The following is a 27892-nucleotide window of genomic DNA, read 5'->3' as shown; positions in this document are numbered from 1 at the left end:
GTACAGCAAGGGGGGGCCGGGGGGAGGATGTTAGTAAGCTGTTGTGTTGCTTCTTTAGATCCCTGAGATCTTCTCTTGTGTGCAGCAGACTGGTGGTGGTGCTGCTGCAGAATCTGGCTGGCCTGTCTGCTCTGCAGCTCCTAGGAAGCTGGGGCCTGGGGGCAGGTAGCTGGAATAGCAGCAAGCAATAGCCTCAGCCTGCTCAAATAACTGGATCCCAGCTTTTTCTCTTCACTCTCTTGCAGGTTTGCTGTTGCCATTATGGCCCAAAGGGCCTTCCTGAATCCCTACGCAGACTATGACAAATCCCTGGCCACAGGATACTTTGACTCTCAGGGCGGGTGAGTTGGGGCTCTAAAGTGACTTAATCTTACAGCGCTGGAGTGTTTCTTTCTTAACAGGTGTCACAGGCTTGCGTGAGCTTAATTTTTCTTTCCCCTGTTTCTGTGGCATGGCAGCAGTGCCCGGTCGATCCAGAGAAAGGCAGGGATTGCACTCCTAACATGCCTCAAGTCAGGGCTTGCGCGTTCGATGTTAATAGCGTCTCGGACATTTCTTTTTGAAATGTTTTTATGAGCTTCCTTGAGCCTTCTCATAGGCTTTCCTGAGCACTCGAGCCAGGTCAGCATTCAGGTATCTGCCGTTGTCCTCTGGGAAATAGCCGCCTCATCCAGTTACTGAAAACACCTATAGCGTCTAGTTTAATCCTGTGAAATCATGAGCCAAGTTAAACTTTTGTAAGGTGGGGGGGGAGAATGTTAATCGGAAAATCCTGATGTAGGTTAGAGATTTGGATGCAGGAGAAAAAAGCCAGTCCATGCACCTGGGCAGTGGTGCTGTGTGATCAAAATCACTGGCTCTTGTGAGAGGGTTCAAAGGGGTGTGTTAACAGTTTAGAGAACAGAATGTATACAGGGAGAGAATCAATTTCTGAAGCAGCTATCTGTGACATTGCAAACAGGATTCTGACTTCACTTGTGTAATAAACACCCTGAGACTATGAGCAAATAAACAAAGCTTTTGCTTTCCCACTGCCACTTGCTGTAGGTTTGTTGGATATTGGCAAGACAAGAAGCCACTCCATGTGGACATAAATCAGAAACACTGACCCTTTCCCCTGGGGACTTTATAAGGCCCCAGTAGTTCTGAGTAAAAAACAGAGGGAGATTGTATAGTCTGTGTGTCTAAATCTCCCAGTCGATTCCCATATATCTGTTGATATGGATCTTGTGTTAGGAGCAGTGTTGCATTTTATTGTAATAGCAGGAAAGGTAAGATGAAAGGATCTTGCAGCCATTCGGGCACAGGTGTGGTCTGAGAACATGTCTGGGAGCCAGAAACTCCTGCATTCTAGTCACTGACTCTCAGAGGCCTTGGGCAAGTCACTTAATCTCTCTGCTTCAGTTTCTCAATCAGTAAATGAAAATTTCCTGCACAGAGGTGCTGTGAAGCTTAAGTAATTAATGTCTTTGAAGATGAAATGTGCTTTGTAAGTGCTAAGTATTGTGAAGATGATGAAGCATTCAGACACCACAGGGGTGTTTGCTTTGGCAGCCTCTCATCCACCCCGTTTAGACTGGCTCTGTATTTTCTGAGCAGTGCATCTCAGAGCCAGGAAGAGATGCCCGGACATGTAGTTATTACAGAGGGGCCTTGAGGCTTTCCGCTTCACTTTGGCAGAGGAGATTTGCAGTCTCCCATTTCTGAGGATGCATCATATGCACAACCACAGAAGTCTTCCCAGTTGAACGTGCAACATATTTGCTGTCTCATCACTGCTAGGAAGCACCTTAAAAGCTTTAACCTTGTATCTCTGGATTTGGAAGTTCTTAAAGATATTTGGGCGTCTGGTGTTTATCTTGATTTGGTGGTGTTGCTACCTGAAGTTTTTATTCCACAATGTTTCACTGAGATTTGCTTACAGAGTCTGACTCCAACAAATCAGTTCTGAGCCACTGCACTTTTATTCTCTCAGCAATTTTAGAAGCATATTATTTTTATATATGAAAAGTCTTTAGTCACACATTTAACAGAGCAGATCTTTGTATCTAACCCAGATTCCCTAGACTAAAAACAATAATCAAAATTTATTGCACAAAGCACTTTTTGTGACAGGTTCTGGAAAACAGACTCAAACAAGCAGAACTAGTTCAAAATCTTCAAGCTCAGGGGATTGGACCCAAGAAATGTGCCTTCTTTAATGTATTAACCCAAAGACCACGGCACAGATTACAGTCTCTGAGTTACTTAAGTGGCAGGCTACAAAAAGAAATGAAGGGATCGTGACATGGTTAGATTTTTAAACTGATGAGCTGGGATCTGCCTAAACTGCAGCTGTCTTTTCTAGCCGACACAGCTTAGTAAAGTATGAATGCTTGTGGCACACAGTTTAATAATACTCATCCACATCATACCATCACTTTTACTACAAACGGTCCAAACAGAAAACTACTCTTTCCTTCAAAACATTGCTCCCCCCAAGCCTCTGCAAAGGTGTGTAGGAAGCAGATTCTGTGTGTGAGTGTGTGTGTGTGTGTGCGCGCGCGCACGCGCATACCCAGCCAAGCCTTGGCTTAAGACATTCTGATGCATCTGAGCTCTCAACTACTGTTCAATCTTGTTAAAACAAAACCTTTTGTTATTGCTTAAGGCTGTTGCTACATTGGTGGGTGCTTCTGGAATTATCGCAAAAGCATGTACCCACACAGTGTGGTAGATACTTTTATCATAAGGTGATGCCATTTTGTGACATACAGTACCATATCACAGCCCTTAGACTGTCTTATGCTATAGACCTGTTCAGTCAGTTGTGGTGATCCAGAGGTGGTGATCCCAACGGTGCTATGAATGGGCTGCAGTTATAGTAGTAAGTAGGGAACCAAGCTCTACGAATTAATTTCATTTTTTCCAGCCTATTGCTTAGTTTCATTATCTTTTTTTTTCCAGTACAAAGCAATTAAAATATGCCTGTAGGGAATGAACAAAATGTTGCAGTTCACATACCAAAATCCAGCAGCTTGGAAAACCACAGAAATAGCCCTTGATGAAAGCTAGGTTTTTAAAATATAAAAAAGTCATCATGTAGCATGTTTAGCTGTGTGGGAGACTGGGTGTGGAAGGTTGAAAAGGGAAGGATTTCTATTTTGTGGATTGCTTCCTACAACCCATTTTATTAGTAACAGCTAGGTCAAGCCTGGCCTAGACTAGCCTACTTAAATTAGGGCCTGAATTCTTAAGATCTTATTTTGCCCTGATCGACAGCAGGAGTAACTCCTTTAACATCAGTGGAATTTTTATGTTGGTGTGAATGAGGAGACTCAAGCCCATGCAATTTGTTGTTGTTAAAGTGAGATCTCAGTGCTGGGCAATCTTATCACCTCACAAATACAGGATTAAATCACAACACCCCAGTCACTCCTGCAGTACCACAGCTTTAAGGACAGAGAATCTAGTTAGCTCACCAAGGGCAGTTAGTGAAAAGCCAGCCCAATTCTGCACCACATTCTGGATAGGAGCAGGCTGGAGCTGAGTTGGATTTCTTTTTGGAGCAGTGACTTCCTGTTCTCAACTTCCTCGAGCCTCACTTGTGGGCCAGGGCCAGGTGGCGTGTTAGAGCTGTGGAAAAAGGCTGCCCCTGAGGTAACAGGCCAAGGTTCCAGTCCATTTTATTACTGCCAGCCAAATACAAAATTGAGCATTTCTGGCTACACTCGCTGACTGAGAATCCCAGTTCCTCAGTGTAATCCCTGCTCTGTGCCATGCACGCTCGCAGCAATTTGATGAGCCCTCGCCCAATCTGTTTGCTGATATTTACTTATGTATGGTATTTCTTTTCTATCCACAGCTGACTCCCGAGTTCACTCAGCGCCTGAACAATAAGATCAGGGAGCTGATTCAGCAGATGGAGAGAGGCTTGAAATCTGCCGACCCCAGGGACTGCACTGGCTACACTGGCTGGGCAGGTAGGGTAATGCTGTGACAAGGACATTTGAACTAGCCAGCTGTGTGGGGAAGAGCAAGTCTGCTTGTTAGCTGCCTTTGAGATTAGGCTCATCCAGTCTCTGCCTCCTCTAGTAAAGAAAAAACAATGCTGCTTTATTGATTGATTCTTGGTCTCAGTCAGAAACGATCAGTGTAGACTAATGCCATGAAGCAGCCCTGGCACTTCTTGTGATAAAAAAGACATCCGACATTTGAAGCTGGGGGTCCACCTGTCCTCCCCATTTCTGGCTGCTGGGGTTGGAGGGTGGGAACATGGTATCCTTGGCATTGCACTGCAAGATAGGGCATGCTCTTGATCCGTTGTGCTAAGGTGCTCTTACAAATAAAGCTTGGCGGGTTAGATGCCTTGCGGGGCTGATAAACATCAGAGCCTTTTACTTTGAAGGTGCTGGCTCAGATCCAACCCAGTCAGTTGTGACAGAGTTTTTGGCTCCCTATCCAGTTAGGTGAACATGAAGTGAACTGGTGGGTGTCAGTCCAATTCCTGGTGGACATGGATGCCCATGACAAAAGCTGCACTCGGCACTGTATAGGCAGGCTCAGCAGAGAGGCTCCATACCTGTGGAGACCGAATTCCTCTCAGCCTTAACGGTGGCCCTGCCAGTTTGGATGGAACCATCTGGGTTGGCCAGCATGTGGGAGCTTCCATTGCCACGGTCCACAGCTACCTCTGCTTACTGTGGATAATGGGTAACTGGCTTGGTTAGAGAAGGTGCCTAAGCACTGAAATCAGGGAATATTTATTTCCCAGGAAATATTTCAGGGTAGTTTATTTTTTACCAGTATTATGTGATGTAGCATGATCACCAGGCTCTTCTTGCTCTTGTTCTGGGTTACCTGTTAATGCCAATCGACTGCTCCAAAACTGGTTCTGTCCCAGTGTCTCTGAGAGGGGGAGGGAGAAGAAATGCAAGACAGCATATAAGTCAGGAGAAACCCTGTCCTTGAACTGATTTTTCTCCTCAAAGCTACCAAAAATAGCTCTACCTCAGATCTGGAATGTAGCCAGACTTGCCATGACAAGCACCAGGGGCTGCTTCAGGTAACTGGTCCTCAGTCCCTTATTCATCCCAAGCTTCCCTACACCAGGACCAGGACTGGCTTTGTCTTCGATCCCACTAGTCAATAAGCTTGTCCGGGTTAACAATAAGAAGTCAGAGTCTAAGGTTATGTCTACACTTCGAGGGTGTGATTCCAACCTCAGGTAGACCTACTTGTGCTAGCTCTCGCAGAGTTAGTGCGCTACACACTGTAGTATGACCGCAGAAGTACAGGCAGCAAGGAGCAGCTGCCCCAAGGACAAACCCGGCCAGACCCCGTTGGCACACATTCAGGGCAGCTAGTCCATTTTGCTGCTCGCCACTGCCCGTGCTTCTGCAGGCACGCTACAATTTGTAATGTGCTAGCTGGATGGTGCTTTTAATATAATCGCAACGTAAGACCATTTCCCCCTGGTATTGCAGCAGCCTGTAGTGTTTAGGACGAAACCCTGCCTGCTCCCTTGGTAGACAGCATTAAGAGACAGAATGAGCCAAGGGAGAAGACTGCCACTATCCCTGCCCATTTTCTCCTTGTGTGAGTGTTTTTGCTTTCCCTGTACTCTCCTTCTCTGGACCTAACCCAGACTCTCTGTTCCCTGCCAGGTGGGCCCTCCATAGGCATGTTATTTGAAGTTCTATTGGATTCTGCCTATTACCGGTACAATTCAGTATGGAAGGTTGGAGGATAAATAGCTCACACTGGCAAGACTCCTATAGTGTATTGGGAGGAAGAGCTCAATTCCCGCTGGGGGGAAGGCTTCTACCTCCATAGGGTAGCCTTAAGGAGCATCCTACACACCTTCATTAGGAAGGAAAATGACTCGAGGGATGAAGTAATGAGCAATGCTGTGGCTAGGACTTCCACCCATTTTTATTAGGGAGTTACACAAAAGGGATTCTTCCTTCTCCCCTTTCCATTCCTTCTGGGATTGTCATTTAGAAGACTATGAAGATTTCCTGTGAGTCGCAGCCAGAGAAGTGGAACACGCTGATATTATTCTGTATCCATTTTCCCCCTGCTAATCGTCGCTAGATTAATTTATTCTAAGTTGTTTCTGGATAGAAAATTAATTGGGCCATGACAGCAGCTTTTCCTCTTAATTGCTTATGTAGAAAAGGCTTGTTGAGTATCTTCTCATGTAAATAATCACCTAGGCGTCTGAAATCAGTCGGCGCTCTGTAGCTGCTAATAAGAGATATTTGAAATGAATAGCTGTGGCTTTCACTAAGCGTTCTTCCTCTCTATGATGTAGCACACCTGAGTGTACTCCATTATGCCTAGGCATACATGGCTGGAATTAAACTTCAAATGTGTTCTGTCTGTTCCTTCCACTGTACATGTGCAAGAACCCCCCAACCTACTGGCCTGCATTAGTGTCAGGGGATCCCTGTTTCTAATGCGAAGAAGCACTAGTGTACTGGGGAGGAACTTCACTATTTTCACTGCCTCTAAATAACAGAAACTTACAACTCGCTTAAGCTGCTGTACTGAGCTAATCCAAAGTAACGAACAAACACCCTTGGAACACAGGTTTAATGTGTATTACAGTAGCACCTATAGTCTCCAAGAGAGATCAGGACACTGTACAGACACACGAGCCTGGTCTATATCCAAAGTTGCAGCAGTTCACGGTTTGGGGGGTTTTTAATCAATTTAGCTAAGTTGATGCAAAACTCTGTGTGGACACTTAAATTTAAAACCTGGCTGATATCTGTATAGCCTGCATGTAAGTTACTGATCTCAGTTAGACTGTGGTAAGCCCCTTTTGAACTGATACACTGGTCCTTAGCTGAATTGTTCTTAAACCACTGCAATTTGTGTATTGACACAGTTCTGAAGAGCGTACAATCGAAACAGACAAGACATGGAGAAGTGACTTATCTGAGGTCACCCAGCTGGCAGTGGTAGAGCTGGGACTAGAACCCAGGACACCTAAGTCCCTATCCAGCCCTCTGTCCACTGGATCATACTGTATCTCTAAGTCTATGAGCCTGATCCATAAGCTGAAATGGAGTAAGGAAAATCTGGCCCTCCAGTGCATTTGCAGATCCTCTAGCTGCCTGTTCTCCAGGTTCTTGGGCATCTCATCTATTTATACACACGGTGCTACATTTGCCTGAACTAGGAGACAGGGCGAAGATTTATGTGCCTGAAATGTGTGTTTGTTTCAAGATTGTTAGGCAACATGTTAAAAAACGAGGGCAAGTAACTGTAGCCCCAGGATGCTAGTAATTTACATGTTGACCTTTCCAAGCCATTATTATGGTTTCAAGCAGTTGTTTACTCTGCTGCTCTGAAAATATATGCACTCGTTTGAGCTGCTAGTTTATCATGCGGTTCTCAGCTGCCTCTGGGACCCTGAGGTCTTCTGAAACAAATAAGGCCACAAAGCCCATGTGTATCACCTATGTTTTGCTGGTGGGGAGGAAGTATGGAAGGAAGGTGCATTGTGTGCCACCAAGAAATGGCTCTTCCTCCCCAGAGTCAGGATTTTGCCAGACCTTCCCCAAAACTATATCTATAGTTACCAGTGTCTGAGATAGAGAGCTTAAAGATGAGAGTGTCACAGGATAGAAGACGGTGTATATGACCCAGAGGAATGCTGACCATCAACCTGTTCCCAGTAGGCTCCGAAGGAACGCAAGGTCATGAAGTAGGCCCTAATAAGGTGAAAGATAATCACTGTTTCTGATGTGTATGGTAAACTATTTCCGGTTAAGTTACTGTGCACCAAGGGAGGGCCAAGCATTTGTGAAGAGACCACCTTTCACAAGGGATAGATGGACAGGTATAGTGTTTCAGACACAGCCCATTATCCAGACTCCTAGGGCCTAATTCATCGGTGGCCAGCACCTTGTGCAAAGTAGATGCAAATGCTGTCTGTCCAACTGGGTGGCATCTTACACTGACTCTGTGCACAGTAAGTGACTTAGACAAAAGCCCAGGAGCTATAGTATCTTCTCTGCCATCGCTAGAATTCTCTGGAGTGGGAAATCTGGTACGTGCTCCCATGCCCCAGATCACAGGGATCTGAAATCCAGAAGTGCTAGCAGGATGACTGCCATTCTGGCCAACACCAGTCATCAAACCAGGAACCTCCAGAACTAGAAGCATCTAGAAAGCCAAGCTCTCTAGATGGGGGCTGTAACAGACTCGCATCCTTTGCGGGTCGGGCACCGTGGGGACACAGGCTGACTGGTGGGCTACATCTGGACCCAAAAGAGAGGCTACCAGAGCTATGTGGGGCAGGTTGAGGAGCAACAATGGGCAACTGCTTGGAGAGGCTTGAAGGTGAGTTACTAGGGGAGTGTTTTGAGGGGCAGTATAACAACTCAATGCATAAGATACATTTCTCCCTGGAAAAAGGGATCTCCTGATCCCAGAAAAGCAGATAAAACGCCAACATAAAATGCACAAGTATTCCCCAGGTCAGGGGTTGTTCCCCAGACCCACTGCTCCAAGTGTCAGCAAAGAGCCTTCTTCCCCACAACCGCTCTCCTTCCTGTTTCTGGAGTAGCTGCTTTCATAGCCCTCCTTCTGCTCACCTGTCTAGGCTTGCAAGTCCTTGTTTGCTAGTAGCAGGATAGGGTTTCTACACCCTGTCACAAGTAGAGTGCAGGGGCTGGAAGGAAGGATAAGCTGGGGTATATGGAGGGAGTCTGGGTTCTGATAACTACTGACCTGGTATCTCTGCGGGTTTCCCATCACCAGGGTATACTCAGACAGCACTGTGCCATGGCCACTAAGGATCTAGGAGGGCATGAGCTGCAGTGATTCTGAAGCTATCCTTTGTTTTTAATTTAGGATTTCAGGCTCTTCGTGGTTTGGGAGGCAGTAAAGTCAATATGAAGAGCCCTATTTAAAGTGGGCCCCAACGTATTTACTAGCTTGTTAGTCTGAAAGTGGAGGCAGAATCTAAATGACTAATGCCATTTTACGGAGGTCAGGATGAGTTCTACCATCCTTTAGTCACATTGAAAGGAAAACTACTATTTGTTAAGACAAATTTAAAACTCAGAAGTCTTAAGAGGAGAAAAACATTGGCTCTTTAGACTGAGTGTTTAAAAGTTAAAGTACATATTTAAAACAACCACCGCAGACTGTCCCACAATGAATAAATATATGGCTGAACTGTTCCGTCACCCCTATACAATTCACGTCAGGTGAGCCGGGTCAGTTATAGCTGCTCTCTGCTCCAGTCACACCTATTACCCTAACATTACAAGGGGGGGTTTCAAAGATGCTCTGCATTGCCGTCACTGTGCTTCCATTGAACTGACTTCGTAGCGCGGGTGAGGAAGCAGAGCTAGGCTAACACATATCACTTTTGGGAATCCCACCCTGTTGGTTTTGAGGAAAGAGCTGGTAGCAGCGAGGACTGTAGAAATGGCACAGTCAGATATCTCTCTAGCCGTCCATTACCCCTGTTGTGTAGTATCTGAATCCCTTGCATTATCCCTGTGAGATGTGATAGTACTACTGTCTTCACTTGCACATGGGGACCAGAGGCCACAGACAGACTAAGACCCAGATCTGCAGAGGTATTTTGGCTCCTAACTTCTATTGATTTTGCTGGGAGTTAGCCTAAATATCTTTGTGGATCTGGGGCTAAGTGACTTGCCGAAGATCACACAGGAAGGTGTCCTGGGTCTTCCAAATCCCTAACCACTTTCACCTCTGGGAGTGTCTTTCCTATGGCTGAATTACCACATTTGTCATTTTATCTGAAGAGTGAAGCTATAGAGAAGAGATACAGGTACATCTATTTGTATGAGCATAGGTTTGTCACATATTGATCACTTCTCCAAATCCATTGGGTTTGTGGATTTAATGGGTTGGTGGAAAGGGAGAATGATGCGTTAGCGTTTGAGTTGCAAATGGAACAAAGGGGTGGTCTTATAGTGCATTTCTGCTCTGAAGAGTAATGATGTGAAAATGGCACCTTTGTACACCACAGATTATACCTTTTGTATTCATTCTTATCCACTGTCTTTAACAACCTATATTGGCAATAATATTTTTCAATTTCTGTTCCTGTTCTCTTAGATGAGTAAACCCAGCCAAGAACGCAAGCTTGATTCTATTCCTTCTCATGTGGCAACAAATTTGTAGTAAATTCCAGTCGTTCACATCCTTATAATCCCATTGACAGCAAATAGATTGCACAGGTGTTAGTGAGGCCCCAGTTTGGCGTACAGAACTCTTCTGACTGGTAGCTTTGTGTGAGATGGAAAGAATACAGTTTGACTTTTGGAATACACGTTGTGTTGAAGGGCTAACAATAAGAAATTAACTGTCACACTTTAATATAAAGTTCCATTTATAAATGGTTTTAAAAAGGGTTAATAAATGATTAATAGATGTTATAAGCACATTAGACATGAGTAATACGTTATAGATGGCTGTAAACATATCACTGGTTACAGATGATTATGCATTTTTGTATAAGCAACCAAGGGAGCTGTTGGACTCTTTTTCAATCTATGACAATTGAGTAATACTTAGAAAACTTCTAATCATTTCTTAACACTTGTATATACTATTTATAAATAGGACCTCATTATAATGTGTGATCAAAAATCTTTTTGAAAACTGAACATATAGGGAGACCCGTAAGAAGCAAAAAATATGGATTTCCTCCCTGTCGTTTTACAGAGTCACTTTTCAGAAAAGGTCTATGCTTGCAGGGCATGATTCAAAGCCCACTGTAGTCAGCAGAAGTTTTTCCATTGCCTCCCCGTGGGCTTTGGATCACACCATAAATAAGTAATACTGAAAATACTAAATACAGCAAATATTCTGTCTGAGGCTAGTCAACTGCAATTTTGCCTTTACTGACTGTATCTTGGAGATATACTGCTCAAAGATACTGACTGTTTCTTGGAGATATACTGTTTAGCTTTCTTCTGTCTTCATGGTGAAATTAAATGGCATTTTTACTTGACATGCTCCAAGCACCAAACATTAACTAGCCCTCAGTCGGTCCCTCTCCAAGTCCCCAGCCCCTCCAAGATACCTGTGTATCAGAGACAAGCAAAAGGAGAGAATTTTTGTGAATTTTTTCATCCCTGAGATGCAGCAGGGCACCTGCCTGTACGAGCTGCAGCAAAGCTGAGACAGAAGAGGTAGCAGGCAGGCATGTGCATCAAAAAGAATGGGAAGAGAGATGCGTCCAATAATCTTTGAAGGTGTTACTTTTGAAAGACTTATAAGAACAGAGCTGAAAACCTCTAGTTAAAAAATTAAAGATTTTTTTTAAAATTCTGTACATACCAATGAAGGTGTGCTCCTTGAGAAACGCTCTTTGAAAAACTCAGTTACTTTAATAACAATACTTACCTAAGTGCTAACACTCTTCATCCAAAGATCTCAAGTTGCTCTACAGAGGAGGTATCATCATCTATCCCCAGTTTACGGATGGGGAAACTGAGACACAGAGAAATGAAGTGATTTGCCAAAGGTCACCCAGAAAACCAGTGGCAGAGCCAGGAATAGAAGCCAGGTCCCTAACCGCTGGACCACACTATTTAAAATTCAAGTTGCTAGTGTCCCTTTAAGAGAAGTCAGCTAGTTCTCCTCTTTCCCCCCAACTTCACTCGCATTTGGTGCTTGTGAATTCTGGCGCTGAGAGGTGTTACAGAACATTACAAATGCACATGATCTTGTGAGCCCAGCAGCATGCTTTGTATGCCCAGTGCATGATCCCCCATCCTCAGTTTAATTAAAACAACTTAATATTTTCTACTAGATGGCACTATAGGTAGGTTTTCCCCCATTTATAGCTTCCTGCTTTGAGGGCACTGGATGGTTTGCTTTTCAGGGTTGATGGAGGGAGTGTGAAGCCTTTTCTCCCTCCAGTTCACAGGTCTGAATCTGGCCCAAGTTGGCAATAACCAAAAATCTCCTATCTCATGGCAGTTGCATGACTTTTGTTACACGAGTTCACTGCAGTTCAGTTCCTAATAGACTGCATGCTGAAAAACCACCATCTAATTGGTGTCCTTAGCAGCAGTTTGGATAAAGAGACTAAGATTGAATTGATATTGAAAGTATGCTATCCCCTTGCCTTCGATCCCTTCTGTTCAGTGTTGGCGTGGTTCACGTTAGGGAAGTTTGCATTGCTACTGCTTATGCTGTCCCTTAGCAGTGTATCACAATGGCCTGCAGTTTACAGGTTGCTGACAGTCCAGCATCAGTCACAAGCCCTGAACTCAGTGTACACCTAAAGCACCATCTCAGCCTCTCCATTAACTAGTGTGTGTATGTGGATGAAATAGTCTTTTAGCTGGTTGGGAAGATCTAACTATACGTGCCCTATACTGTGACAAGATTTTAAACAAACTAAAACATCTTACAACTCTGGTGCTGCTGCGATTAATGGATTTAGCAGGTGCTAAAGTAAAGGTCATAAGCACTAGATCTCCCGTGTCGCTGTACAAATGCACCACTGTGCCAACCCCCCAACACAAAGCCCCGAGCACTCCGCTGGACGCACAGTTCTTCCCCTGGGGAAAGGATGAGAGCGAGAACCAATGACATGTGACAGATGTTAGCCAGATTGCTGAATGCACAACAAGAAGATGCTCAGATTCGGACACCACCGTTATCGCCATAGTGTCTATCTAGAACAGACCCTGCAGATCCCCTGCTATGGCAGGCCATCGACTGCCAGCTGTGTGGTAGTTCTGAGAGGCATAAATGGGAATAGGAGTGAGTCAGCCACATACATTTGAAACAATTCAACTGGATCCAGGTTTCCAGAGGTGCAAAGCTAGGAGAACTGACCTCTCTGCTATCTAGCCCCCCGTACCTCATTATGTAGGAATTATTTTATATGGTACTTTACACATTAGAAGCATATTGCAAATATATCTAGCTCATCTTCAACCCACCATGCACATTTGGGAGGTTAGGTATTTACCCTTATTTTACAGATGGGGAAACTGAGGCAGGGAGGCGCAGTGACTTGCCCAAAGCCAGACTGAGTGTGTGGCAGTGCTGGGATTATCATTTAGGACCTCCTGATTCCCAACCTCATACTCTGTCCTCCAACCATGCTGCCTCTAATATACATTGACTAGATATTAATCATGGGTCAACCTACATTTGATGCTCTTATTTTTTTAGTCTATCTACTTAAACATGCTTGCTGCAAGTCACCTTTCCATGTTGGGTGTTGCTCTTCACAGTTCTAGGGAATGGTTTGTATACCAGATTTTAAAAACTTTTTGGTGTAGAGAAAATCTTGCCTCATTTGGGAAGTGACGCCAACATTCTAGTTCTACAAAGCCTCTCAAACCCTAACTGTGTTTTGATGCTTTTGGAGCCTTTAAGAGTGGTCATACTGGGTCAGACCAAAGGTCCATCTAGCCCAGTATCCTGTCTTCCGACAGTGGCCAATGCCAGGTGCCCTAGAGGGATTGAATAGAACAGGTAATCATCAAGTGATCCATCCCCTCTCCCTCATTCCCAGCTTTTGGCAAATAATTGTTCATTGTTCAGGATGGGAAGGGAGGGAGTTGCTAAAAGAGATTTTTGTGGGAAAAGGGGAAGATGGGATTGGAAGAAAAACTCACCAGGTAATTTTATTTTTCCAGACTTCAATCCTGGCATATTCTTTCCATGGTAGGTACATAAACAATTAAGCTTGTTCCAATGGCAGCTGCTTATGAAGTGAAAAGCTAAATATTAAAACAGGTAACTCCATAGTCTGAGCTGTTTAAATGGATATCAGGCCTACTGAGAACCTAAAGATGATGATAGGTCATAGAAAGACCTAGTAGGTGAGTATTCCCCTTTAAAAAGAGCTTCATGCCCACATCCTTACAAACTTGAATGATGGTACTGTACATCTGAGCTTCTCTCTGTGGAAATACTAACACTGATCTGTGTAGAGCGCAGACAAAGTTATTAACTTTGGCAGGAAATGGAAATTTGCCCTTAATATACATGTGAAATTGAATTGTCTGTAGCACGAAGCTTTGGAGATTACCCATGCAAAATGAGAAAATGATCTAAATTTAAAATTGTCCCCAGTACAGTGGAAAGTAATTTTTCAGGCTGCCTTTTTTCTTTTTTTTTTTACTGGATCGAAATCTGCAGAGATTGGCTCTATTAATTTAAGCTTAAACACAGGACCTGTGTCTTCTTAGAAACGGTTAATGAGATGGAAAGCATACTGTAAGGGGCGAAATGAGATTTTTCTGGAAGCAATGCAGGCCGCTAGCTTCTCTGATACATATTCTTTGAGGATACCCCGAGACCACAGATCCTTTTGAGGGCGCCTTCTGACTAGTGGGTGTTTAGAAGGGAGGTCCTATCTACTTTGACAGACCTTTTGAATAACGACACGCTGATGACTCCTCCATTATGTATAACAGGCAGGATGAGAGAGGGACAGAGCAAGGCTCCAGGCAAAACCAGCGACATAGCCTTTTAACAGCAGCATTGTTTATGTAGCTGGATGCCTGGTATGAAAGACTCAGGGGCAGAAGAATGCATTTTCTTGACTCTTGAATAGCTTTTTATGTTTCAGACAAGGGCTGCACTCAGAATTAGTGTGTGGTGTGTGCATGCAGGAATTATCTCTTTGTTTACAATACTTTTCTTGAAAACAGCTAATTCTCTGTGCAGAGAGAAATAAAGGCAATTCTCAGTCTCTTCCCTTTTCTATGGAGGTCCAGTTTAGTCTATGGCTTCTCTAATTTAGGAGTCACCAACAGGTGTCAGGGGATTGCAAGCACCCTGCCATTACCATATTGCTCGATGGGAGGGATGTCCCAGACAGATGACAGGCTGGTAGGGGGTGTCCTGCTATGGTAAAGGGGGTCCCAGGATGGTTGAGGTTGAGAACAGCTGCTATACTGCAAATATTTTCTTGTCTATCACTAATGCTTATGTATTTGTCATTGCTTTTTTGGCAGGTGGCCTGTTTAATAAAATAAATTATAATGATACCACCTTATAAGGTGCTTTTCAGCAGTAGAGCTAAAAAAACGTTACAAAGTTACACTTTGTACGCTTCACAATTATTGCCATTTTACAGATGGGGAGAATGAGGCAGAGAGGTGCAGTGACACATCCAAAGTTACCTAGTGGCCAAGCAGGGAGATATTAATGTCCCGGTACAGATAAGCTGATGAGTAAATCTGTTTCATATTTTTTGTCTCCACCATAAGCAGCTGGGATTTTATGTTTTAAAGTTAGAGTAACAAAGGTATATAGTATCAGGGGAGAGCAATAAAACAGCTGATCCATGCCCTGGGCTTAACCCATTTATTTCTTTGCAGGCATTGCTGTGCTTTACTTGCACCTCTATGATGTGTATGGAGACCCTTCCTACCTCCAGGTAGCAGAGGCTTACGCGAAGAAGAGCTTGAATTGTCTGACAAAGCGCTCCATCACCTTCTTGTGCGGGGATGCTGGACCTTTAGCAGTGGCTGCTGTAGTGTACCACAAACTGCAGGATGAGACGCAGTCAGAAGCCTGCATCACTCGGTAACATTTCAGGGTTTGTTTTTGCCCACCTGTTTCTAAAGTTGCTTTTGGGACGCACGAGCTGGTGTCCAAAACTATTGGGCTTTTCCCCACGTTGAACATCCCTCTCAACCTTGTTAGGGTCTGCTGTAGTGCTCTGTTTGAAGGAGAGTGTTCACTGGCTGGACAAGAAGCATGCAAGAGAATCTTCACATCCTAGAGAAATGGTTGTCATTAAGGAGGTAAACCAAGCCTGGTTGACTAACTGGCCCTTTGTTACAGCCTGCTTTTCTGGATGGGAGGGTAGAGTGCCTGTACTGTCATTGAGCAGGGATTGCCACAGCACTAGAGCTGGCCAGACAGGCTGGGGGAACTGCATGTGGTTGGTTGGTTTTGTTATTAATGTTTCCATTTTTCAGAGTCTTCAACAAAAGTAGATTACATCAGTTCTATAGTTGGTTGAAAGTGGGGAAAATCTTGGAAATATTTAGTCTGGACTTTTCCCCATTATCTTTTTCTTGGCAAAGGGGGGAGCGGGGAGGGGGTAGAGAGAAGGGGGAGATTTGGAAATTTTTTACCAGCTCCACCCTTACAGTTAAAGGGACATTTTGTCAAGGTGAGACTTATCTTTTTCATTTCATCTTATGTCTTTTTTCATCTGTATCTTTGTTGTTATTTTTTAAACACGAGCCGCTGTACGCTACCTGAATAGGGCTAGCATGTGATAGAGAAAAAACACTTAGCAGAGGAGCAGATTTCAGTTGTAAGCTTTCAAGGGTATATGATGGAAGGAGTCTTAAAATGATGAAAAATACCTTGGGGCAAACTTTCCATTTAAAGTTGACCAGTAAACAAATCTACCCGATCCTATCAACTTCAGAAACATATGCTGAATTAGCCTCCATTATCTGGCTATGAGGGTCATACAGCACAATTGTTTAAAAATGAAGTGGTGGGGGAGGGGTGAGTTTCAGAATTGCCTAAAGGATTTGGAAACCCAGTTTCCATTAATTTTAATTGAGATTGAGATGTTCTTCTTTTTGGTGTGAATTTAGTGCTCATGAAATATGCAGCTTGGACAGTCTAGACACAAAAGTCCCTTTTTTATTCTGGAAATATGTACATGTGATCTTAACAATACTGCATTGGTCAACAACATTGCATCATCTTGGTGAAGCTTGCTAATGTGATGTAGATATATTTGCCTACAAAAGTGACATCTGGACATCATTCTTTCAAACTGTGATGTACAACTGTAGGGGGAATTAAACCCCAAATTGTAACAGATCCCAAACAATGTTTCTTTATTCTAAGTGTCCCTTGCTGCATCAGTTTGTGGCAGAGCAGAAATTCAGATAATTCTGCACTGCCATCTAATGGCATCTGGAGGACAAAGCACTGGAAATGGATTACTTCTGAAAGGCAAGCAGAGAAAAGAAAATGGGGTATTCAAGCGGCAATGGTTAGGTCAGACTCTCCTACTGCCTGCCCCCTGATTGTTCAGAGCAGGCCATAGTATCCTTTAAACAGGAAAAGCTGCTTTCTACAAGAAATATTTCCATTAATCAAAATGCGGAATGGGTTTTCAGTTTATTACTGAGCTCTCGAAGAGTTTGCTGAGTCTGGAGTGGAAAGCTCTTAGTTTCTCTTACGGAGAAGGCTAGCAATCGCTGTGCTTGTTTCTCTTTGGTTCCCTGTGCTTTAGGGAGTGCATTCGATCTGTACAAGAGCTGAAGAGGGCCTCTCAGCAGAGCTTTCTCTGCAGTGGAAGACACACAAACTTCTTTTTTTCTGGGCTGCTAGCACTTGCCTAAATGAGTTCATGACCCCAAAATGTGCTTTAGCCCCCCGAGAGGCTCCAACACTTCAAGGTGGCCAGTTTTCCAACTGCCAGTGAAAACCTGGACTACATTTTTACAGACTGTGTTCCACAGTTTTCCTGCCATCAGGAGATTAGGTGGTTGCTTCTAGAGTAATTGGCGCACAGAATCCTGTCCCACTGCTGCATTTCCCCTTCTTCCAGAAACTGTTAGTTTTCAGCCATTAATAGATTGTTTTAGTATCCGTGGTGTCTAACTGTCAGGAACCTTTACTGCCATCCCCGTGCTGGAAAATGGCATTCTGGGTACCGTCAGGGCTGCCAGGCATCTGGCACCTTGTGTGACACACCCATGATTGGCAGCTCTGCCACTCTTGACCATATTACCTTTGATTCCCCTGTTTACTCTGTGGTTTGGTCCCCCAAATGCTGACAGAAACTGCTCTGTGGGCTTCCTCTCCTCCTCCCCTCTCTTCTCCGGCTGGGGGGAGCAGCTTGCAGCAGCAGTACAAACACGGGCCGTAGGTGCTCCAGACCATCCCTCACCCACCAAACTGCCCCAGGGAGCTCTTCACACGCTCCCCCAAGACCCCTGCTGTGGTATACCATCTACCCACCCCCTCATCCATCCGGTTTCCCCAAGCACCTCCACCTAGTTACAGTCCCGCAGGCTCTGGCATCTCCCCCGGCACTGCCTCAAACTCCAGGCGTTCCCAGTCCACCTGCCATCCCACCCCCTACTAAAGTCTCCCAGCCCAGCTCTTCCAGGCACCCCTTTCCTCCCACACAGCACCCAGGAGACCACACTCCAGCTACTTCTCCCCAATCCTCCCTGGAATAGGGTCACCAGGGGATTGTGGGCAGCGGCATGAGGCAGGGAGATCTGCTGCTGCTGCCTGATTTTGAGGAATGTGTGGGAGACTGGCTCCTGCCCCCCACTCCCATCCACATTTGCCCGCACATGCTTGGGAGGCAGGGTGAGAAGTCAGCGGACTTGCTCTCACGTGTGGGAAACATCCTGCGGGGAGCGGTGCAGCACTCGGTAGCCGTCTGTTGTGAGGACATGGACCAAATCTGCCTTGAAACCCTCCCTCTCTAAATATCTCTAGTCACGTTGAATCCAACACCAAGCAAAGATTTGTTGCTGCAGGTGAGCCGGAACACAATGCCCTCCATCTGATCCCAGGGGATTTGGGACAATTGGCCGTTGCCTCCTTTTAAAAAAGGATGGGCTGCCCAAGAGCAAGCGCTGACACTGTACCTTTGCTGTTCCCTCACGCGGCTGGGACAGGGAGCCCTGCACCAGGGGTTCCTCGGGGCTGCTGTTCCTGTGCCTTGCGCCTGTCAGAGTGGCAGCACGAGGCGCTGAAAGGCGCAGCCTTTGAGGAAATGCAGGCCCCCATGCTGTCATTTTGAAAGTGACCGTGTTTCCAGGCCGCTGACCTGGGGGAAGGGAAAAAATCGACTCAATATTCTGACAGGAAGAACTTCTGACCTTGTTGGAAGCGCGGCGAGAGGCAAAAATGGAGGGTAATTTGCATCTGGAGCGACTGGGTCGCAAAGCACCCGAGTGAAGAGTTGTCAGTCGTTGTTAGCGCTTGCGGGGAACATCACCAACTTCAGCGAGCTAATCATCTGAAGAATGACGCGAGGACTTTTCAAACTATGTTGGGCTCCTTGCTCGGTGTTGCCTGTGTGTTTGAAGTCTGGTGCAGTCAGGCAATCCATACTCTCACTCCTATGGTAGGTGACTGCACTGAAGAAGCCAGTGGTGCTTGCACTTGGACTGACCCTGTGATTATAATTAGTTAACCCAGCTATATGGATGAAGAGCAACTGGCTGCTTCTTTTGAAACCCATAGATGCTAGTTATTTCATAACCGCCCCTTTCCCACTCCACTGTGCACTGTTGCCTAGTGATTCACATTCCTTCCCTCAGCCCCCTTGCCTCCCCTCCTCATTCAGATGACCCCAGCTGTTTTGGAACAGCACGAGAGAGCTGTTGGGTTTCACAGTTAAGACTTTCTAAACATAAGGGATGGAGGACCTTCAACAATGGTCAGCCATGGCTTATGTCTGCTCCCATTTTGGTAACACTCCCTTTGACGGAATTAGAGTGAAACTGATGCCGATCAGTTCTGGAAGCACCTCTTGGCACAGAAGCTGAATTTCTGAAAGCAAGGCTATGGCTATGATGGGGGAACTGGGAACGGAGGAGAAGTTTTCCTTGCTTTAAAGGGTCATCTGCCTTACCCACGCAGTTATCAACTTGGGTTTGACTATCAACGTTATTATCTGGATTCCAGTAACGCCTAGAGTCCCATTTGACCCATTACACTAGGCGCTGTACAAATACATACTAACTGACAGCCCTGCCTGAAGAGCTGACTGTCTAAATAGACAAGACACAGGCAGGATTCTGTCCCTTTTACAGATGAGAACTGAGGCACTGAGAGATTCAGTGATTTGCCCAAGGTCACACAGAGTGAGCCTGTGGTGGAATGGGATCTGCACTCAGATCTGCTGAATCCCAGTCTAGTAGCCTTCAACTGGAGTTACAGTTTGGCGGTGTTTTTGTATAGCTCCATCCCTGCCAATCTACTTCCTCACTGAACTCTTTCTTTCCAGCTTGCTTCGCTGCACAAACTTGACCCCCGAGCACCTGATGAAATGCTCTATGGCGCATGGGATACCTCTACGCACTGCGTTTGTGAACAAGCATTTTGGAGAGGAAAAAATCCCTCAACACTATATTCAACAGGTATCTGTCATCTTTCCAGTGCTCTCCAATGTAGGCTCAATTAGCTTCCGCATCCTACTCGTTTGTCCTCTGTGTTTTGTCGCTTCCCCACCAGCACATCCTTGGAAGGGTTAAAATAGATGCTGTCTAGATAACTCTGGCATGTGTTGAAACATGACATGACACGTGTTGAAGGCCACAGCATGGAACCTCCAGATGTTGTTGCAGGCCCCATTCTCCAAAGGGATATGTGCCAATGTCCTTCCCAATCCTAGGATTCTGTGCCTAGAGTCGAAGAAGCCCCCTGTTCCTCTCCCCCATCCCAAGCTAGGATTTCCACGTGCAAAATAACAAAGGTGCATGACTGTATTTTGCACTGTGATACCTGCTGTGCCTGGCTACTGTCTGCCAGGCTGGAGGGGAGAGCTGTCGTCACTCAAAGCTGTCGTCACTCATGTCTGGTTTCCACCTGCAGGTCTGCGATGCAGTTGTGGCATCGGGGAGAGCCTGGCCCAAAGGAGGAACTTCACAGCCAAGAGCCGTTGATGTATGAGTGGTACCAGGAGTATTATGTAGGGGCTGCCCATGGCCTGGCAGGAATTTATTACTACCTTATGCAGGTGAGAGACACCTAGAGAGAAAGGCCTTCCCAGCTGTTTCACTTCTAATGTCCTCCAATTAGAACTTGGAACACCTGGGGAGCTTTCTGATTGGCTATTAGTGATGTCACAATGGTGTCAGTCATGGTCAGTTGTCCATCAGATGCTCTCTTTTGTTTGGTTTAAATCCTATTTCAAAACAGCTCCAAAACGCTCCAGCTCTGTGTTTCTAGGGGGCTACTACACTTTGTAGTGGTTAGTCTCTTAGGGCTAAATTCATAAGAAACTTAAGTGTCATCATGCCTAACTTTTAGGTACCTAGAAAATCATAGGGATTCAGAGAGCCTGAGTTTGACATCTTGGCTCCCTATACAGTGAAGTTACAAGCTGAATCTGGACTACATGGGATATAAAAAGAGCAGCCAAGCATAATGCACCATACGCTTACAGGGAAAGTGTACCAGGGAAGGTACATTGGAGGACATCTGACTCTATGCAGTTCTTTATTACTGGTGGCTTTACAGCACAGGTATTGATTATTAATTTGCACGTTAGCAATTTGGGAATGATATGATTCTTAGCTCACAATGCTCATTCCAAGGGGCTCAGAGCTGCCAAGTTAAAAGAGAACTCTGTCTATATAGTTTTTGGCCAATGCAGTGCAATTAGGGGAGGACATGGAGGATCCATTCCTGCTTTCAATGAGGTCAGTGGTGAAATTGCTCCCTTAGTTTTAAATTAGTTTTTACCCTTGAACCTGTTTACATGATCTGTGTACAATTAGAATTGAGATCTTCAAGTTGTACTGGCCTTGCCGCTCACTATGGGCCAGTGGTGCTCTGCCTGAGTAACATTGATCTGCTAGGTCTTGGTGTCTGGGAATCATTCCTGATAGTCATCCTGAGTTTTTCTCTTTGCTTCATTTCACCTCACTAATCCTGATCATATGCTGTAAGCAATTCCTAACTGCTTCAGATTTGAAGGATAGGCTTTTCCTTGCCTCTTAAAATCCAAAGGGATCCCCTTAATTTTCTCCCTGTAATGGGTTCACTCACCAATGGGGGTGCCCCCTTGTGGCTGGGTCCGGGGATCAGCCCTTGTCGAGTCGAGTACCCCCTTCTGCACCGCAGCCCCTCTCCGGGCCTGGGAGGTGCTCTCTCTTTGTAACTCAGCCCTCCAGCCAGGTGACGATATAGTTTTCCCCTTCTGGTGTATCAAGTCTCGCCAGACCAATGGTTCAGATGCCACTTCACCAGTCCTGCACCGCTTCCCATTGGCTGGTGGGAAACCTAGGCCACCCAGCAGACAAGGTCTCCACGGTCTCAATCCTCACTGCTCCTTCCTTGGAGCTTCTTCCTCTTCTGCCTTCTACAGGTCTTCTTCTCCACACCTCCCCTGGGTGAACCCTTCTGTCAGGGACAGGAGCCCAGGTCCTTTGTCCCCCGTCCCCGTTCCCCGCCGGGTTTCCCAGAGCGCGACTGCAGACTCCTCCCTGCAACCCCCTTCTGCTGCAAACTTCCTAGCTTTATATCTTACCCAGCTTCTCCCTGAGCTGGGCTTTTTCAGCAATTAGTAATTTATCAGTCAAATCTGACTCTCTCTGAGTGCAGCTTAAAGGTTAATTTGTCCCTTCTGAGCTACTCTAAGCCCTTCAGGGCTAGTATAGGGTGAACAATCCATCACACTCCCCTTGCTGGGGACTGGCTGGGGCACCCTTCAGAGCCCGTCACTGTTGCTGCAGAGAAAAAGGCATTAAAGGATGACCAGGTGCACCCCCGCACCCGAGGCATTGAGCAGCCTGCCCCCACAGTTCTCCTAGCCTATCTGTAGAGGAGGAAAGATATGAGCCGATGTAGCACAGCTGAAGAAGCTGGAAGGAATCTGTAACGCCAAACTCTCTTCTCATCTTTGAAGCATAAATTGCTTAATGCCTCTAAAACTAGCACTGCCGGCTGGGGGAGGGAATAGTACAGCACTTCTTTCCCTGTTTAACAGCCTCTCTTGTCTGTCTCTTTCAGCCCGGCCTTGGCGTGAGCCAAGTGAAGTTGCATAACACAGTCAAACCCAGTGTGGATTATGTCTGCCAGCTGAAGTTCCCATCAGGCAACTACCCCCCTTGTATTGATGATGCCAGAGACCTGCTTGTCCATGGTGTCACGGGGCACCTGGAGTGATCTACATGCTCACACAGGCCTATAAGGTACAGGATGTCCTGGGAAACGGTGACAGGAGAGCTTTAATGTGGAACTTGATCCCAGAGCATCCTCTAGCCAGGAGTCCCTGTCAGGGCATGTAATATTCTAATGAAATAACCCACCAGCACCAGCATGCGTGCCCACACTAACACACCAATCAAAATGCAAATTAGACTTTTAATGAATGATTTCTGAACATGTCCCAGTGTCTTGTCCCAAGTGCAGGATGCTCTCATGCTTGAGGAGTCAGCCATGTGTTTGTATTTTTTCTGTGACAGGTGACTATGGTGACAGCTCGTTGTGTGTTCATTTATCACTTTAAAATCTTTGATAGTAGAAGGCAAAGTCATGGTGCCATGCTTAAGTAGGAGAGGTCACTCTCAATAGGAGCTAATTAACCAAGTAGGTGGGGGCCTGCTCCACCCCAGCATGGATGCTGAGGGGATAACTGCAGTTAGTGGAATCTCTCTCTTGTCTCCACAGGTGTTTGCTGACCAGCAGTATCTAAGTGATGCGCTGCAGTGCGCGGAAGTGATCTGGCAGTGGGGATTACTGAAGAAAGGTTATGGGTTGTGCCATGGGACAGCTGGCAATGCTTATGCTTTCCTAATGCTGTACAACCTCACTCAAAATATGAAATACTTGTACAGGGCCTGCAAGGTGAGCATCGGAATGAGCAACAGACACAGAGAGAGACTCCTGCCACAGGGTCATGGAAAGACTGGATGCTGGCTGGGATAGCTCACCTTTTAAAAAAGTTATCTGATAGAAAATCATGGGCCCATCTTTGGTAAAGGAGAGGAACCAGTCAGGCTAGCGTGGAATGTAACTAACATTCTACAGCCAGTTACCTTGAAGGATGGTTTGATTCTGCACTCTGTGTGATCGTTCTTTCCTTTGTAATCTAACTTCTAGCCTGGCAGAGATGCAGCTAGCACTAACCAGTTCATTTCACGTAGACCAGGATGGTCCTTAAACAATCTCTCATTACTGTCCCTCAGCCCAACAGTGTGCTGGGCTCCAGTCAATAGCAGTTCCTGGCAACCGCCTGTTTTCTGTTCCATTGTCATGACTAGTTGGGAGATGGAGATCTGGAGGACAGTGGGGGAGGGGGTGTCTGTATTTTTAACGTCCATGTCACGTCTTCTACAAAGTTTGGACACTTTGTTCTTCCTTCCTCAGTTTGCAGAGTGGTGTTTGAGTTATGGGGAGCATGGGTGCCGGACTCCAGACACTCCCTTCTCTCTCTTTGAAGGTAATCCCTGTCCAGCCTTTTCTACGTAATATGTTCTGAATTCTGAGTCTGATCTCACACTGGCGTAAATTGAGAGTAACTGCATTAAGACCCCATAAAATCAGCGTCAGGAGAATCACACCCACTGTTTTGACCCCCTCTGAATGAGATTTTAACAGCAGTGGATAATGACTACAACTGGAATTCCTTGTTCTGTTGCAACCCCAGCTGGGAGGACTGGAGGTTGGCATAGCATAGCATAGTCCTCCTGCACTCAGCTCTGGTACGGTTCATAACACTCACTGGATAAAGTAATTCTTTATTGGGGACAGTTTAAACCTACAGTAATTGCAGGCTGACTGTCCAGACAACCTCTGCACTCAGAGTGCTTACTATTTTGTGCAGGTCCTTTTCCGTTTCCCTCCAAAGAACAATGAAGAAATGGACAAAAAGCAGCCATAGATCTAGTGCATGATTGGGCACCAGAAAGCTTTCCGAAATGCTGATACCTACGCTGCTCCATAAATCTGCCAGCAGGGGGCACGCTGGGCCAGTTCCAAGTCCATCATAAATCACAGAGTCACTCCCTGTCAATGGAACTAGGACATAAGGTTGCCAACTTTATAACTGCGCAAAACTGAACACCCTTGCCCCACCCCGGCCCTGAGGCTGTGCCCCTTCTCCGAGGCTCCACCCCCACTCACTCCATTCCACCTTCCCTCTCTTGCTCACGTCCCCCACATCCACTCACTCACTCTTTTTCACTGCGCTGGGGCAGAAGGGTTTGGGGGGGCTCCGTCTGAGGGTGCGGGCTCTGGGGTGAGCCAGGGATCAGGGGTTTGAGTGCAGGAGGGGCTCCGGGCTGGGACCGAGGGGATCGGAGTGTAGGAGGGCATTCCGAGCTAGTAGGGGATTGGGGTGAGGACTCCGGAGGAAGTTTGGGTGTGGGAGGGGGATCAGGGCTGGGGGTCAGGGCACAGGAGGGAGTTCAGGGTGTGGGCTCTGGGCAGCGCTTACCTCAGGTGGCTCCCCGGAAGCGGTGGCATGTCCCTTGGCTCCTAGACGCAGGAGTGGCCAGGGAGCTCTTCATGCTGCCTGCGCCCACAGGTGCTGCCCCCATAGCATGGTTCCCAGCCAATGGGAGCTGTGGAGCTGGCACTTGGAGCAGAGAAGCCGAGGGACATGTTACCACTTTCACGGAGCCAGGTAGGGAGCCTGTCAGCCCTGCGCCCAAACAGACTTTTAATGGCCAGGTCAGCAGCACTAACCAGAGCTTGCCAGGATCCCTTTTTACCAGGCGTCCAATCGAAAAACAGACACATGGCAACTCTACTAGGACGGTTTACACAGCTGAGGATCTAGGATAAAAATTTCAAAAGTATTGAAAGGCCAGATCTTTAAAGTATTTCGATGTTTACAACTGCAAATAAGCACTAAGGAGATTTACTTGCATCTTATTGCATCTTAGGTACTTACATACCTGTAAAAATCTGGCTACATCACTTTGGGAAAATGGGTTTAGACTCCTGAGTCACGTAGGTGCTTTTGAAAATGGCCCCTGGCTCCCTGTTTTCCATGATGCACACTCACACTCATTATTATGATTTACTCTATAATGAAACTGACGTGCAATGAGAATCTCCCTGTTATATGCTTTGAGAAATAACAATTTTCTTTTTTTTCCTTCAGGAATGGCTGGGACAATATATTTTCTTGCTGATCTTCTGGTACCAAAAAAGGCCAAGTTCCCAGCATTTGAGCTATAAAACCCTTTCCAGCTTTTCCCTGCACGAATCCCACTGCACTCCACATCCGTTGGACAAGGAGATAGAGCTTGCTTGAGACTCTTTTCAAACTCATCTCTTGTAAAGTAAAGGCGTTCTGTTGTAGATGGTTTCAGTTCTTTTTCATATTTAAATTTCTCTAGTGCTCTTCTTGCTTTGTTTAGATTTTAAAAAAACATGATTTTTGTCATGGTTCCTAAAGACGGGAAATGTACAGTATTTTGCTGGATATGCAAACTCAGAGCTTTGCTTATTTTATGCATCTGAATTCCAGGGAGAAAATTTTTTTCTATTAAATGTAACTTTGTCCATTTAACTTTGTCATGAGTAACAGTGATAGAAGCTTAGACTATTGTCTTTGGAAAACAAGAATGAACTCTTATGACTGTTACCTCCTATTGGCACCTAAGTATTCTCTCTCCTAATCATGAAGGTAGGCAGTTCTAACTGAGCTCCTCCTTGGGCAGTTGACTGTGATGGACTGTGGAGACCGGAAGGTATTTCTTATGCCATCCTCTTGGCAGACTGCAACTGTCACAGCTATCACTGACATGCCAGAGTCCGCTCTGAAACCTCACACCTTTCTGCTTTATAAGCAGACTGTGTTTCACTCTTTGTGCATTTTGTCAGTGACAAGAATACGGGACATAATCCATAACCTATTGTACAGATTCACTATATTATGCTAAATGCTGCAGGAGAAAGCCCTCAGTCACTGAAAGTGTCACTTCAAAAGAGTTAAGTTACTGCCAAGTGTGATCTTTCATGTTCAGTTTTGAAAGCTTTCTGCGGTCTTGACTTAAAATTGTATGTAACTCTGCAGCTGTTAGCCTGGTGAACCAGGCCTGCAAACAGAAGTTGTGGGAAAAAAAACCTATTTCATTAAGTTTTGTCAGTGTTTAATGTGTTATGTATGTAGAAGCTGTTTGTAGCTTTACAGGCTTCTTAATCCCTCCTACTTTTTTAATCAGCTTCCATGAACCTTAGTAACTTGGCTCACTTGTTACTACTCATTGTAGCCTGGTACATGAACAAGAATCCATCCAACCAGTTCCTGGAAAATCTGCCCCAAATTGGTTTTGATTTGAATACCTTGTCCAGTCAATGGCAAGATCCTCGTTGGCTGTAAATCGGAATTAATCCATTGATGGAGCTTCACTCATTTACACCTGCTGAGGACCTGTCCTAGTAAACTCTTATCCTGCTAACGAAGGTGCTCTGGTAAAGGAGCACTCTCCATTAGCTGCTGGAGTTCCTGAACCTGCTTCATGACTCTTCCATTGGCCGCTGGAGGTGACCTCTTATTCCTCACGTTGCCCCAGGCCTGAAGAAGGGTGGAAATGGTTTTGATATTTCAAGGCTGCTGATGGTGAGTAGCTAGAAACACTAATAGAGCCTAAAGACTCCATTTCTCTTAGAAAATCATCTCCAACTCTCTGCCCTGAACTGCCTGAGCAAGCAGCGCAAACTGTATTCTGCACACAGTCCTTTGCCATTGCAGGCAGGGCTTTCATTGACTTTCTCACAAAAGGTTTCAGCACTGATTGTGTGGACAGCTAATTAGAAAATTGGAAACACAGTGGAGCTAATTTGCTGTTCGCTGGGTGTCCCAGTTAAAGCATCAGGCTCATTTGGACTAGTGAAGACTCTCACTGCAGTGTTTCTGAGCTTTTAGCACTGCAGTGAATAACCAAAAAAAAAAAAGTGACCTCCAGGAAGGAGGGTTTGACTAATTGAATAGTTCTGGGGAAGTGCTATAGATGAAGCCTACTGTAAGTTAACTTGCATCTTGCCTGTAGTGACAACTGACTTGAGACCCCTGTCTTGGTTTTTTGGATTTCTGTTAAACATAATTCCTATTAAAGAAAAAGTTCATGCAGCCTGTTGCATAGTATTCCAGCAGCATGTATGCTACTCTGCTTGTATGTACTACTTGAAAAGAGATGGGGACATGGGAAACAACTCTTAGGTTGAAAGCAGTTTAATAAAATGCTGAAACAAA

The 27892-nt window shown here is 45.6% G+C and overlaps 1 protein-coding gene across 1 annotated transcript; it reads left to right on the top strand.

The window, feature by feature from the left end:
* Positions 1-245: 245 nt before the first annotated feature.
* Positions 246-27892, top strand: LANCL1 (LanC like 1). The gene is given in 14 exon segments (XM_038421963.2): positions 246-345; positions 3845-3962; positions 15333-15553; positions 19967-20018; positions 20021-20041; positions 20044-20099; positions 20554-20572; positions 20575-20613; positions 20616-20698; positions 22696-22822; positions 22825-22877; positions 23356-23532; positions 24055-24127; positions 25796-27892. Coding segments are annotated over 14 exon segments (1200 nt in total). The 5' UTR covers positions 246-261; the 3' UTR covers positions 25873-27892.

Source organism: Dermochelys coriacea, chromosome 11, assembly GCF_009764565.3.
Source record: "Dermochelys coriacea isolate rDerCor1 chromosome 11, rDerCor1.pri.v4, whole genome shotgun sequence".
Classification (NCBI taxonomy): Eukaryota; Metazoa; Chordata; order Testudines; family Dermochelyidae; genus Dermochelys; species Dermochelys coriacea.
Note: the sequence above shows the minus strand (reverse complement) of the source record. Positions and strands in the feature narration are given on the sequence as shown.